This window comes from Aspergillus heteromorphus (assembly GCF_003184545.1).
Source record: "Aspergillus heteromorphus CBS 117.55 chromosome Unknown BO70scaffold_6, whole genome shotgun sequence".
NCBI classification, from domain to species: domain Eukaryota; kingdom Fungi; phylum Ascomycota; class Eurotiomycetes; order Eurotiales; family Aspergillaceae; genus Aspergillus; species Aspergillus heteromorphus.
The window spans coordinates 1,166,338-1,179,668 of NW_020290411.1; the positions used below are offsets into that span (position 1 = coordinate 1,166,338).

At 56.7% G+C, this 13,331-nt stretch overlaps 7 protein-coding genes across 7 annotated transcripts; 3 read left to right on the forward strand and 4 right to left on the reverse strand.

The window, feature by feature from the left end:
* The first annotated feature begins 194 nt into the window (after positions 1-194).
* Positions 195-1,021, forward strand: BO70DRAFT_202898 (uncharacterized protein). Its single transcript, XM_025538608.1, has one exon. The coding sequence runs from the start codon at positions 244-246 to the stop codon at positions 757-759; it is 516 nt and encodes a 171-aa protein (XP_025401650.1). The 5' UTR covers positions 195-243; the 3' UTR covers positions 760-1,021.
* Positions 1,022-1,766: 745 nt separating this feature from the next.
* BO70DRAFT_394632 (uncharacterized protein) lies at positions 1,767-2,294 on the forward strand (the record flags this gene model as incomplete). The annotated part of the gene is made up of 1 exon (XM_025546473.1): positions 1,767-2,294. The coding sequence occupies one exon, from the start codon at positions 1,767-1,769 to the stop codon at positions 2,292-2,294; it is 528 nt and encodes a 175-aa protein (XP_025401651.1).
* Positions 2,295-4,698: 2,404 nt separating this feature from the next.
* On the forward strand, positions 4,699-5,472 carry BO70DRAFT_287315 (velvet factor family protein; the record flags this gene model as incomplete). The annotated part of the gene is made up of 1 exon (XM_025539229.1): positions 4,699-5,472. The coding sequence occupies one exon, from the start codon at positions 4,699-4,701 to the stop codon at positions 5,470-5,472; it is 774 nt and encodes a 257-aa protein (XP_025401652.1).
* Positions 5,473-6,004: 532 nt separating this feature from the next.
* BO70DRAFT_287108 (uncharacterized protein) lies at positions 6,005-7,653 on the reverse strand (the record flags this gene model as incomplete). The annotated part of the gene is made up of 2 exons (XM_025539223.1): positions 6,005-6,996; positions 7,155-7,653. 2 exons carry the CDS (start codon positions 7,651-7,653, stop codon positions 6,005-6,007), a joined length of 1,491 nt encoding a protein of 496 aa, XP_025401653.1.
* A 404-nt stretch (positions 7,654-8,057) lies between these two features.
* On the reverse strand, positions 8,058-9,171 carry BO70DRAFT_385995 (mitochondrial 54S ribosomal protein bL12m). The gene is made up of 2 exons (XM_025545782.1): positions 8,821-9,171; positions 8,058-8,703 (listed from the first exon to the last, which is right to left on the reverse strand). The coding sequence occupies exons 1-2, from the start codon at positions 9,052-9,054 to the stop codon at positions 8,380-8,382; spliced, it is 558 nt and encodes a 185-aa protein (XP_025401654.1). The 5' UTR covers positions 9,055-9,171; the 3' UTR covers positions 8,058-8,379.
* Positions 9,172-9,323: 152 nt separating this feature from the next.
* BO70DRAFT_311291 (chaperonin-containing T-complex subunit CCT8) lies at positions 9,324-11,550 on the reverse strand. The gene is made up of 3 exons (XM_025540175.1): positions 11,433-11,550; positions 10,915-11,285; positions 9,324-10,803 (listed from the first exon to the last, which is right to left on the reverse strand). Exons 1-3 carry the CDS (start codon positions 11,489-11,491, stop codon positions 9,536-9,538), a joined length of 1,698 nt encoding a protein of 565 aa, XP_025401655.1. The 5' UTR covers positions 11,492-11,550; the 3' UTR covers positions 9,324-9,535.
* Positions 11,551-11,663: 113 nt separating this feature from the next.
* Positions 11,664-13,109, reverse strand: BO70DRAFT_360410 (FAD-dependent oxidoreductase). Its single transcript, XM_025542773.1, has one exon. It carries the CDS (start codon positions 13,000-13,002, stop codon positions 11,782-11,784), a length of 1,221 nt encoding a protein of 406 aa, XP_025401656.1. The 5' UTR covers positions 13,003-13,109; the 3' UTR covers positions 11,664-11,781.
* Positions 13,110-13,331: the final 222 nt, after the last annotated feature.

Here is a 13,331-nt window from a genome sequence, read left to right on the forward strand (position 1 = left end):
GAGAGAGAGAGAGAGAGTACTTTGGCTGCTGGAATCATGAGGATGATGCCGGGAGGTAAGGTTCTGTCTAGGACGTAGGAACCATGGTTCGGTCCCGGTAGCTTGGAGACTCGGTGAAAGGTGACGGGGAGATGGAGTTCTCCTGGACCGGGTTCCTGGTTGCCTCCCCGGTCGAACTCTGAGGAAGGGGGAGGGGGTTGGTAGGAAAGAGGGAGAGAGAGGGAAGCTGCAGTGGTGGTTGTGATGGGGCCGAGTCACTTGATCACTCCCTCCTTCAGCGACTCTTCCGCCCTCAACCTCCTTCCGACTTCCCTCCCTTCCTGCCTTTTCGTTGCCAGAGAGAGATCGGGCCCCAACCCAATCGGAACCCCAGCTGCCCCTTCTCAGGCCTCCATCACGGGCCCTGCATACCCGGATACTCGCAGGATTGCATCCCACCGGTCGATGTCCTCCGCTTCTCGACAAATCTCGTCCCTGGTTGCCTTTGGCAAACCCGCTGTGAGGTACGGAGTACACCCATGCCTCCGACACCACGCATCTCCCCAGTTGCCTTCTACAGGCAATGACAATGTGGCTGGCAACACCCAGCGTCAATTGAGACTCGGTTCCTTCGAGCCACAGACTAGATCCTTCCTACCGGAACACAAGACCTTCGACGAAGGAATGGAACAGATACCCCACCCAAGAAGATCCGAAAGGAGAAAAAGAGGAAAGAAAGAAGAAGAGAAAGAAAAAACAAAATCCCGGGAAAAGGAATGATCAAGGGTCATACGTGAAAAGCATCGGGTATTGTACGAGCAGGATCATCGCTGTAGTAGTCTCCCACGCACTAAAAGCGCCTGCTGTGCAGCTTCTAGCATCTCAGGGGCCAGACCAGTGAGGACTATCTACCTGGATAGGAACCAACCCAAGAGTGGAAACCCTTAGTGTGCATGCGGCACACCCGAGTTCCGGGAATCAGGACGCCGCATGGGCTTGTAGCTCCATCTCGCTGGCGGTTGACTTATCAGTATACAGCCGATTCCCCAATTATCTCCGTCATTTCACCAACCATCGCGAGTGTGACACATCACTCGTCGTTGTCGGCAAGGCAACCACACATGCAGTAGCCTACTCGCCAAAGAGGGAAGGGCGAACAACTGTTACAGTGCTAATGCAGGAAAAGCACCTCCCGTCGGTGACTAGGGGACACCTCCCCGCGGTACCGGGGAGCTACGATAGTACCAGTCAGCTGAGATGAAACAACCAGTGTGATATGTGGCGGTGACCACCGATCGATCTCCCATGGCAAGGATGGAAGGCACGCCTGGTACGAAGCTCTGCGAACCACAACAATCCAAGAATTGTGCCTCGGGGCTGACTTCACACTGCGGCAATATGACCGATAATAATATTCGACACGATGGAGATCGCCATCAGGGTGAGTTTGGTCGCCTTCTTCCTTCTTTCGGTTCTTATTCTTCCGGATAATGTCCTTGATTGTTCCGCCGTCGAGGTACGGCAGTTGCGGAGAAAAGCTCACTGTACTAAACTCGAACAGCCTAGCCAACCGAAGTGGCCCGTGCAATGGCCCCGGTATCCACGACGAACAACGATAAATCGCCCATTGAAATGATCCTTGAAACACACCGTACGGAGCTACAGACTGCTCTGTCTATATCTTCTAATTGCTCTTCATTTTGCCAATGGCACTCCTGGCTCTTATATGCGCCAAGTTTTATGCAGGGCTATGTGCTAAAGGTAGAGACGTGGCAGCAGAGTAAGATATGGTCACCGTCCGCTACCGGATGGAGTTTGCGATCCTAGAAGACGCTAAACAAGTGAAGAGCCCGTACTCGCCTACCGTCCGGGGTACACCAAATGGCAATATCAGAATTTACGGTCAAGAAGCCTGTACAAGGTTTATAGTTGTTCTAGGTATCCTGAGCGACATCTACCACCGCCGCGTCTCAAAAATAGCCCTCTGTATATGGCGATGGCTGGAAACAACGGTGAACTCTCGGATGAGTGCTCCACCATTCGGGCTTCTAGTGGGTTCCCCTACGAATCTTGCAGCGTCATCTTCCATCTTCTCCTTCCCAGCTGCAGGAGACGCCAATATCGGGCAATGCCGGGGCTTGCAAATCATGAGTATAGCACCGTCATTCCTTGCACAGATCAGCCGGAGGCCCATCTGCCTGCATGGCGCGAACGAGCTGCAGTCTCATGATGGTAGCGATCATAGAACACCGTTCGGTCCTTCGAACTGCTTCCCGGCATCCTGCAATAATGGTCCCCGAGGAGTGATCACCTAATTAGATGAAGATCCATCGTGGGGTCGCCCTTTGCCTCCCGGAATTCCTGGCTCTGCACGGCCTACCCACCAGTTGGTTCCTGCTCGCCTTCCAGGCCATCACGCACTTAAATTTTAGGTCACCCAGCAGATCACCCTAGCTCCCAGAGAAGTGGGTAATCCTTCGGGCGCCCTGGTAAACACACTGCGCGCAAAGAGGAAAGGCTTTTTTGTCTAGTTTCTTGGGAAGCGACTGGCTGCATACGGGGAATTCTAGATCATTATTGGCCGTCGCGATGGAGATAGTGTCTTCTGATGACACCGATCACCTCCGCGGCGAATGCCATATGTCCACGGGGTGCAAGCGTCTGGTTCGAGCGAAGGGGTCAACGGTATCTTTGCCGAATACTCATACGCCCATGTCAGAGAAGGGTCGCCTGCTGAAACCATACTAGTAATTTTGAGGATGGTAGCTGTTTGCGCAGGATCACGATCTCTCACCAGGCAATCAGTGGCCACTAACAATTCCATGAACTCTGTCAAATATGGGGAATCTGAGAAGCACATGAGGGGGTAAATATTCCCAGGTGTCGGGGATATAGATGACCGAATCCTGTCAGGGACGCAGTGGTGCTGCATGGGCCGAATTTTCTCGCAATGCCACACACATACGCAGTGGGCACGCACAGGCTCTCACAAAAGCATCGGCCAGCCCAATTCCCCAGATCCGCTTCCTCTCTTGCACGGCCACAGGCTGCTATAGTGCCGATAATAGTCCACCACCACTTGCTTTAGGGTTTGTACAGCCCTTCTGGTCCTTCCCTCCCCATCTCGCAGGGTCATCAGACACACTTACTTCACGCTGATTCAGGGCCCGAATTCCTGTTGCTTACCTTGCCGCTACTTGCGCTGGTGTGAGTCGTGCTACAATCTGGTTGGGTCGTGGTGGGCAGCTTTCTTTTCTTTTTTTCTCTCTTTTCTTTTTTGCTTTCTTTTTTGCTTTCTTTTTCTTTCCCTCTTTTGACCCTCCCCAGACAATTGCTTTGTGGACAAGCCTTGCAAATCGTTCAAGAGAGCTAACGTATGCATATTCCTCTACCCAGCTGCTCTGGTAGGTTGGAATATCTCACCCACGGCAGAGCACTATTGCTTGAGTTGCCTCGGCTTTTAAGAAAGTGTTTATAAGCCTTCTGCGCAATCTATCTGTGAAGAAGACCCTTTCCGCGCTGGGGATCCCACTACGTAGCACATGGCCGTTTGGTTCCAGTGGAGTGTCTAGCCCCCCTGTTGATTGTCTCGCCATATTGGGCAGCACGCAAACTCTCTCTCCTTCTCTCTGTCTCTCTCTCTTCCCTTAAAGTCGACGATACCCTACTTCACCGATTCGGAGGGTCCCTATTGTGGATGCCTAGCCTGCAAAAACAACGAAAGATCGGATTCTGGCATTTTTCCACCCGGAGCGCAGGGCCTAGACGCAAGAAAAAAGATTTATACGGGGGGGCTAATTAAGAAAAACAAAAAAGTCTGTTGTGTTGGTCCCAACCGCCTAGAGGATGTCGAGAACACCGCTCCCGCAATGGAGACATCCCACCACATCCGGCGGCGGCGGCGGCGCCCACCACCACCACCACCGTTCGGATCCCAGAGCTCATCAACCCGGAGGCGATGATCGCCAGGCAGTGCCGACAAATCCAAATCCAAATCCAAATCCAAATCCACACCATTACCATCATGCCCTGGAGGAGCCCCCGCGCTTCCTATACCCCGGCACTCAGGGCTACGATCCGACTTATATTGCACCGGCGCCGGCTTCCTCCCGATTTCCGTACCAACAGGGCCCCCCTCCTCATCCTCACCCTCACCAAGGCAGAACGTGGGATAGCGTCATCGACCCCAAATACAGCCTCTCGTCCGCCCCTCCCCCAGCTAGCACGGGTGCCGGTGCCAGTGCCCTGGGCGCGGCGCAGTATGGAGTGCAGCAGCAGCGGTCGAATGTTTTCCGGAGCGTGGAGTACGGCTCCGCGTCCAGCCCGTACCAGGAATCCCCCAGTTACAGCCGTGGCTCGATTAGCTCCGGGGTACGGGCAAACGATGTGGAATCTCAGTATAAACACCCCTTTCTTTCGTCGAACCAGCGACCCCAATGCCATTCTGCCTGAGAGTAGTAGGAATTATTCAACTGCTCTACATGCTCCGAAATGTGCATTTGCCCGCTCCGCTGCCCTTTTGCTTTTCTCATCGGTTTCCCCTCCCCCCTTCATGACCACAGTACTTACCATGGTCCCTGCAGGTACAGCAGTAGCTCCACGACGTTTCCAAGTCCCGCGCACTCCGATGAGAGCTCGGCAGTATATTCTGCGGCGGTTGTTGTGCCTCCTCCCGTGAAACCTCTGGTGCAACCGCCTCAACGACACACCACATCCAGCATGCCCTCTGGATTCGAACGGCTCCTTCATCACTCCCCCACGCCATCTCCGCCGCCACGACGAGTCTCGACGACATCCCGGTACCACCTACACATCCGACAGCAGCCCATCGCGGCGCGGGCTTGCGGAGCCGGCGATCGAGATCGACGACCCGTCGACCCGCCTCCTATCATCCAGATGCTTTTAACGGACTTTGACGCCCAGGCATCTGACGATATCGACATCCTTCAAGATCCACGCTTTACGGTCGGTTGCTTCCTGGTCCCGGAGACGCGGGGATCGTTCTCATCCGATGCCGACGGCGACAGCGCCTTACGCGAGGACCGGGTCGGGGGAACCGCCCCCGGACAATCCACACCCTTACTATCGGGGAAAGCGTTCGTTTCGCCGTTCTTTGTCGACGAGGATCCAGATCCCACCACTGCCCCCAACCATCCCTCTAGTTTCGACCACACGTCCGACAGGAGGATGCACCCAGCCCCGGCCAATGGATTGAAACCGCCCGCGGCGTTCTTCATCTTCTCTGACCTCTCCGTCCGTACAGCTGGACTGTATCGGCTGCAGTTCCGACTCATGAACTGGGGCCACGTGGAAGACACGGGGCAGTCGATGCCCATCATCGCGGAGGCGTGGTCGGATCCGTTCCGCGTGTACCCGGCCAAGGACTTCCCGGGAATGAGGGACTCGTCGACTCTCACGGAAGGGCTGAAGGAGCTTGGGTTCGTCGAGCTGAAGACCAGAGGGAAGGGGAAGGGTAAGGGGAGGAGAAGGTGACGATGTATGCATGCATGCATTCCATAGCGATAGCGCGCTTGGGCTTGGTCAACGAGGGAACGCGTGGATTCAAATCCGGGGGACGCGATCGTTTCTTTGTTCTCGTTTCTTTTGTCTCTCGCTCTCTCTTGTTTCACTGTATGACAGACGGGCTATGTCCTCGAGTGAGGCGAGTTGTTGTGGTTGGATATATCGGATTGGATTCGGATCAAGGTTATGTTATATCGACAGAGACGTGCAGTCACGTCAGATGAGGGACCGACGGTGCTTTCCATCGACTCTCAACGCTTCAATCAATCAATCGTTTGACACTGTTCATGTGTACGCAGAAATTCAGATTATAGGTACTTATTAGCTTTGTGAGCGCGCTGTCGACAGGCGGATGGGCTGGTTCGGAGATACGGCAGGGTAGACTGCACGTTGTATATAATTCCTGACGGGTACGGTAGTATTGATCGGACTGTGCTTCGTCTAGGCTGGGTATCTTGCAAGAGGTAGGGCAGATAGATGGACGCCGGCAGCGCGACGTACGTTAAAGCTTACTCCTGCCAGTGAGAGATAACAATTCCTCTGGTATCTCCGGCACATAGTCAGGGTTATCCCAAGACTCCTGGATCTCCACGAGGAGCTCACGATTGAATAGTGCCTTCTGAGGGACCTCCAAATGTTTGGCCCCCTTTTCCGCCTGGCCGGCTCGGCGGTATAGCATGGCCAGAATGATTGCGGAAGAGGCATTGCCCATGTCGGCACTCAACTCGTACCACTCCAGCGCGAGGCGGTAATAGCGACTAAGCGGCGCCACACCCTTGAATGCAACGGAGTATAGTTCGGCAAACAAGCCCGTCTTTTCACCTAGCGCAGCCCCGGAAACAAAGTCCTTGTCGCCCCGACGAGGGAGCTGTGCCTGAGAGGTGAGGTAGTAGAAATTGGCCAATTTCTCACACGCCCCTTTGTTCCCAGTCATCGCGGCCTTCTGCATGGACTCCTCGTAGGCTTTATGGTCCCCCTTTTCGAGCATGATCTCCGCGTAGAGGGGTAGATACTGGGGGTTCTGAAACTGCACGGCGGCCATCTCCACGAGCTCATCTCTGGACAGCTTGGAGTCACCACCCCGCTCGTTCACCTTCGCTTTCAACGCCAGATAGTCCTCCCACAGGGTCGGCACGATAAGATTCTCGAGGTTACTGTTGTCCACGGTTTGCAGTTTCTCCGGACGGATGGTTGTCAGAAACGAGTCCAACATGGTCATTGCGTCTTCGTATTGCTCGCGCGCGGCGAGCACTTTCGAGTGCACGGCCATGGCGCAGGGGTCGCGGTCACGCAGGGCGAGGGTTTCGATGCGCTCGAGAATCCGGGTGCGCATGGGAGGGGTTGACATGGCCTTGGCTTGCCTGAGGTATGTCATGGCGATGAGGGAGAGGGCGGGGGATACGCCCGCGAGGGCGCATGAGCTGGTGAGCCAGTATTTGAATGTTTTGTCTTCGAGATCGAGGGAAACGCCCATTGTCCAGACTTGTTCGGGTTCTGTGAGTGGGTGATTCGTGAATTGTGAGCTTCTGATGCTATGCTTTATGTTTGGTATCGGTAGTGGGAGGGGAGGGGGGGATGTATAGGCGCCCCCGGTGCGCCACTGAGTTCGCACTGGATATGTATATAGATAGATGGATAGACAATCGACTCACCCAATGAAAGTTTCCGAATCGCCTCCGCGGACGGGAGCTCAGTATACGCGGTTTGTATGAGGCGTCGACAAACATCCATAAACACAGACTCGCTAACGTCCAGGTCCGGACTAAGCACCTTTATTTGCTTCCAGCAGTACGGCCCTGCCGCATCCAGCCATTGGAGACTCTCGTCCACTTCGCCCACGGCGCGACCGGCGAAGATCCCTTCGTTTGTATACGGCAACGCTCGCTTTGCGGGTTGACCCGGACGGGCAGTTTCGGTCGCCTGGATGCGCTGTGTTTGCTTGCCGTAGTGCTTGTCGTATTCGGCTCTCCGGGCGGCGGGGGATCGACGCGGTTGGGCATGGCTGGAGGGAGTGGTGTGGAAAGATTGGACTTTGGGGAGGGGATGGGGAGGTGGGCTGGAGCTGGAGCTGGAGCTCGTCGCGGGGCGGAATTCCGGTCGGGGATGGAGTCGACAGCGCCGGAGGGCGTGAGATGAGCGGAAGAGAGACATCGTGAGGGTGAGGAGGGGGATTGGGGAGGAATGAGAGAGAGAGGAGGGGAGGAGAGAGAGAGAGAAGTGAGAGAAGTGAGAGAAGTGAGAGAAGTGAGAGATGGAGCAAAGCTCGGCGGAGAACAACTCGGAAGCCGCAGCTCCGTTGTTTGTTGCCGTTGCGGTGACCCCACGAGAGGGATTTCGATTGCACCACTGCCAGACGTCCTAATGCAGCATAACTCGGAAGCTGTTCTCGGGATTGTGGATTGAGGACAATCTTCGTCTCCAGATTGCAACAGGGGTGCATACTACGGGTGAAGAAGAGTCGATCGAGGGGAGGGTAGGTCTAAATATGATCCCAGCGATTAAGCCAGCCAGAATGCCCGTCACGTACGAGGAGACAGTACAACAGCCATCCGATCCATCAGAGTTCCACATTGTCCATTCAAGGAGATGATAATGTACATTCGCCGCCGTTTTCCCGCTTTCCGGTTATATCAGAAGAGTCTCAAGAGATATATGACGGAGAAAAGAAAAAGATATAGAAAAACACAGTACAAAACGAAAAGCGTGGTTGCGAGACAAAACTCCAGCTCGATAATGCAGTCCAATCACAACATCCATCCAGGGTCATCCAGATAACATCCCCCCACCGCTGTCTTTCTGGCGGGACGGGGGGAAGGGGAAAGAAAAGGGTGACCAGGCAGCATTAAGAATTCCCCGGGAGCAGAGAACAAAGCCCGTTTACTCCATGGTCACCTTGGCGCCGACGGCCTTGAGGGTCTCCATGATCTTCTCGGCCTCCTCCTTGGGCACGGACTCCTTCAGGACCTTGGGAGCGGACTCGACGAACTTCTTGGAGTCGACCAGGGACAGACCGAGCATGGTCTTGATCTCCTTGATGACCTTGGCCTTGGAGGAGGCGTCGATGCTCTCCAGCTTCAGGTTAAACAGGGTCTTCTCCTGCGCGGCAGGGGCAGCCTCCTCCTCCTCCGCGGCGGCGGGAGCGGCGGGAGCAGCGCCCATGGCGAAACCACCAACGGGCAGGTCGGGGATGTTCAGGCGGGCCTAAGATGAAAGAGAGCTTGTCAGTACGCACGCCAGTGTGTCCATGAGGAGAGCCACGCCAGAAGGGCACCCTGGACTGGGTTTGCGACATGGGACCGGGCAGGCAAAACAACGCACCTTCAGGCTGGCCACGAGGTCGGCGGTCTCCAACAGGTTCAATTGGCTGATCTGGTCGACAATCTGGGTGATCTTGGGGTTGGCGGGGGCAGCAGCGGCCTCAGCCTCGGTGGACTGCCATCTCCGACTGAGGGAGCGCTGGGCGAGATATGTCGAGGGAGAAAGGCGCAGGGAAGCCGTCGGGCGGACGATCTGTCTGCAGCAACGAGCCGCGGCCTGGGTGGGGAAGGACATGATGGGCGTAAAGCGGGTGAGGCGATCCGGACGGGGACGGAGACGGGGACGGGGACGGGGACAGACGAACGACCGCGAGGGGATGACGGGGGAATTGAAGCTGCTCGAGATGCTCGGGATGCTCGAAAAGGCCTTTGCGGGAAAAGAAAGTCGAGCGTCGGCCCGGAAAATCCAGCTCCCGTCACGTGATGCACCGCCCGCCGTGTTGGCCGCATAGTATAGTAGTACTAAGCGGTATGTATACTCTGCTGTTTTACTATCGTCATTCCCACCCATTTACTGACTGAAATCACATCTGCGAGACTCTACGGCACGTCGTCCTGGACTGTCCGGGAATCCCAGTTCGTGGCTCCAATTATTGACATGAACAGAACACTATTACCACTACCTCCCAAGGCATTATACACTCTTTCATGAATATCGTGTCTCTATCACATTTTGTGTCCTAGGCCCATCGGATCTACCACGTGTCATCGCACATTCAGTCCTCGTCCCAGTTGGGGTTGGGACCCGGGGGCTTGGGGCCACCCGCCTGCCGGGCAACGATGATCTGGTCGACGCTGAGCACCGTCCGGGCGGACTCGCTCGCGAGACGGATGGCCCAGCTCTTCGACGCCAGAAGGTCCAGGATGCCCTCCTCCACGGTGTCCAGAGTGCCGGTCGAGGAACCGATCTCCAGATCCACACCAGTGGTCCAGTAAGGCTCCTCCTCGGAGCTGCCTTCCGACTCCTCTGACGACTCGCCGTTGTTCGTCTGGTGGTGGGCAGTGTAGAGACGGGACAGAACCTCGGTGGCGTCCAGGCCAGCAGAATCGGCCAGGGTGCGGGGAATCACCTCGAAGGCCTCGGCGTACTTGCGGATGGCGTGCTGGGGCAGGCCGGGGGTCCGATCGGCAAAGGCAGAGATCCTCTCCACCAGCTGGATCTCAGTAGCACCCGCACCAGGGACCAGACGGGCGTCCTTGGTGATGGCCTTGACCGCGTTGACACCGTCGTCGATGGCACGCTCGACGTCATCAAGGTGGTTCTGGGTGGCGCCACGCAGGACGATGGTGGACGTGCGAGTGACGGCGTTGGAATCTTCTTGGCGGAAGACAGTGACACGGTCACCGCCGATCTCGGTAGTCTCGACGATGTCGATGGAGCCCATCTCGTCGGGCATGGGGGCACCCAGACGAGCGAGAGGGGTGGCGCCGACCACACGGCAGAGACGACGCAGCTCGAACTTGGACAGAATCTTGATGACGAGGATGTTGAAGCGGTTGAGGTAGTGCATGGCGAGATCGCCGACGGTAGAACCGCAGACAACGACCCGCAGGCCGGAGTCGTACAGCTCCTTGATGGCAGCCTCCAGACGCTCCTCCTCGCCCTTGGTGAAGTCCAGCATCTCCTGGGCGCTCTTCAGAAGCACGGTGCCCTTGGTCTCGGTCTGGGAGATGTCCAGGGGGCAGCTGAAGACACCGACCTTGGCCTTCTGTGCCTTCTTGATCACACCGTCGGGCTCGCGGCCAAGGACCATACCCTTGATGACGCGGGACTGCTCCAAGCTACCACCCATGATCTTGACCACGCGGACATTGTCGACGTTGAAGTTGACGGGGTTCTTGGGCAGAACGGCGAGGACGGCCTCGGCCACCAACGAGGCCAAGAGGTCTTCCGTGCCGGACTGCTTGCTGGCGACGACTGTGCGCAGAGCCTTGCTGAGCTCGGCCTCGGAGCGGAGTTCCTTCAGGCTATCGACTTCGAGGTCTGCGAGATTCCGTAGATGTCAGTAGCTGCAGGCAGTGAACGGGGGTACCCGCGGGGGCGATCGGCTCATAGCCCCTGAGAGGGAGAATCAAGAATGTGGACACCACTCACCTTCTAGTACCTGGAGAGCAAAGTTCTGTGCCTTCTCGTAACCCTGCACGATATCACTCGTCTTCAAGCCCATCCGCAGCAACTCCTCGGCCTTCTTCAGCAACTCTCCGGCGAGGATGATGACGAGGTTGGTGGCGTCACCCATCTCCGCATCCTGCTGCTGACTGGCCATCACCAGCAGCTTGGCGGCAGGGTGCACGACATCCAGCTCGCGCAGGATGGTCGCGGCGTCGGAGGTGAGGATCATCTTCTGGAGGTGGTTGATGACGATCTTGTTGCGACCGTAGGGGCCCAGCGACGTTTGGACGGTCTGGGCAATGGCCTGGCAGGCCTCGATGTTGCGAATGACCGCACCATCCTCGGCATCGTGGCTGTGCAAGATGTTTCGTTAGTCTACAATTCACCAAACCAGGGACACCACCTTCTGAGACGATTGCGGGTGCCTGATATGGGGACTCGCGGCGGTATGTTGGATGAGCTGAGGGGCGGGGGGACATGGGCCCGTGGGTTTCGCGTACCTCTGGTACCCAGGCTTGAAGAGACCCGCCTGGGAGGGGCCTGGCATAGACAGCGACATGATGAGGGGAAACTTCCGCTGAGGGACAGGGAAGAATCGAGAGGAAGGGGGGATGGGGGGGGGGGGGCTGCGACAACGCTGTCGTGAAGCTGGTCTGGGAATTTTCGACGGAGCTTCGAGACGGTCTGGCGGCGGTTGTTTGCCGCGTTTGCACGCCGAGGGGTCGGTCTTCACCCGTGCCACTTCATTCCATTGCTCTTCCACAACTCATCTTACAACCATTGAACAATTGCAGGCACAGAACTACCAAGTGGAGAGTTTCACGTCCCTAATATACGGATTCTTCCCAACTACAACTTAATCCCCTCACACTCCTCCACAGGCCTCAGGTTAAACCCCCGATACCCTCCCTGCCAACTCATGTCAACTCTCTCCCGCGCAAACACCCGCAGCGTCTCCTCATACTTCGCAATGAGATCCCCGTCCACCTGCCCCTGGGCCTCAGCAATCCTCCTCGCCAGCTCCGCCGCATCATGCAACGCCGTATTGACCCCCTGCCCGCCCGTGGGAGGCATAATATGAATCGCGTCGCCCAGCAGCGTGACCCTGTCATTCGGCTCCCAGTCGGGCATATCCGGCCTAACGGACAGGATCCGGAGGGTCGACGTCTGCGAAACATCCTGCTGCTCGAATAACACACGAATCGAGGGATGCCAGGTCTCCGCCAACTGCAGGGCCAGCCGCGCCGACTCCTCTCCACTCAGCCGCAACGTGCGCTCATCCGACATCATCGAAATCCCCTCCCGATTAACCACCAGCACCCAATACACATAATCCCTGGGCAACTTCACCCCGAGCCCCTCCCCCTCGGGAAACCGCATCGCCTCCAGCAACAACGTCCTCGGAACCTCCGAATCCCGATCCATAACCAGCGACATCCCGCGTAACGCCTGCGCATTCATCCTCTCCTCCAGCTCGCGCGAGATATACGTTTTCCCATAGATGATCCGCATTCCCGAATCGACAAACGGATAGCCCGGCAACAGCTGTCTCCGGACCTGCGACCGCGCTCCATCCGCCCCGACAAGCAGCGCGCCCTCCTGCGCCGTCCCGTCGCTGAAATGCACAACCACCCGGTCCTCTTTGACCTCGTATCGCGTGAACTGCTTCCCGAACTCCACGTACTCGTGCAGCCCCGTGAGAAGCACCTCGCGCATCGTCCCGCGGTCCACCGTATACGACGGAAGATGGCCATGTGCTTTAGCCGGGGGACCCCCTCTACCACCTAGGCCTAGGTTAAGGTTAAGTGGTTCCCCAGTCCTGGCGTCCAATCTGGCCCCAGCAACGAGGGGAACATTCTCCGCAGCGGTCTTCTCGAACAGCGTCCAGATGTCCGGCCGGAGTGTAGAGCGGAGATGTTCCTGCGAGACGCGTAGTCTGTAGCCCTGGGCGCGGAAGTCCTGTTTTGCATCTCGCTCGAAGATCCGGAAGGGGATGTTGTGTCGTCGTAGCCCCTGCGCAAGGGTTAGGCCGCCGAGGCCGCCGCCAACGATCAGGATGCGGTTCGTCATGGAGGGTGGCAGCAGTGTAGAGGGGCAGCTATATATTTAGATCTATAGAATTTCAAATCGTAATCGAACAATCAATCATATAATATGATACAACGAGACGAGATGAGTCCCCTCTACACACACCCACCCACACACACACACATATATATATATATATATAGTAGCCTGGCCGATCACTAGTGCCGGCAATCTCTAGCCCCGAATCGCCGATCAAACCTTAAGTAGTATCATATGACTGATGACCATTTTTGCTTACCTCCCTCCCCTTGCACCCGGTACTATTCCTCCAAGCCCGAGCCCGAGCCCGAGCCCTATCTACTAGTAGTATC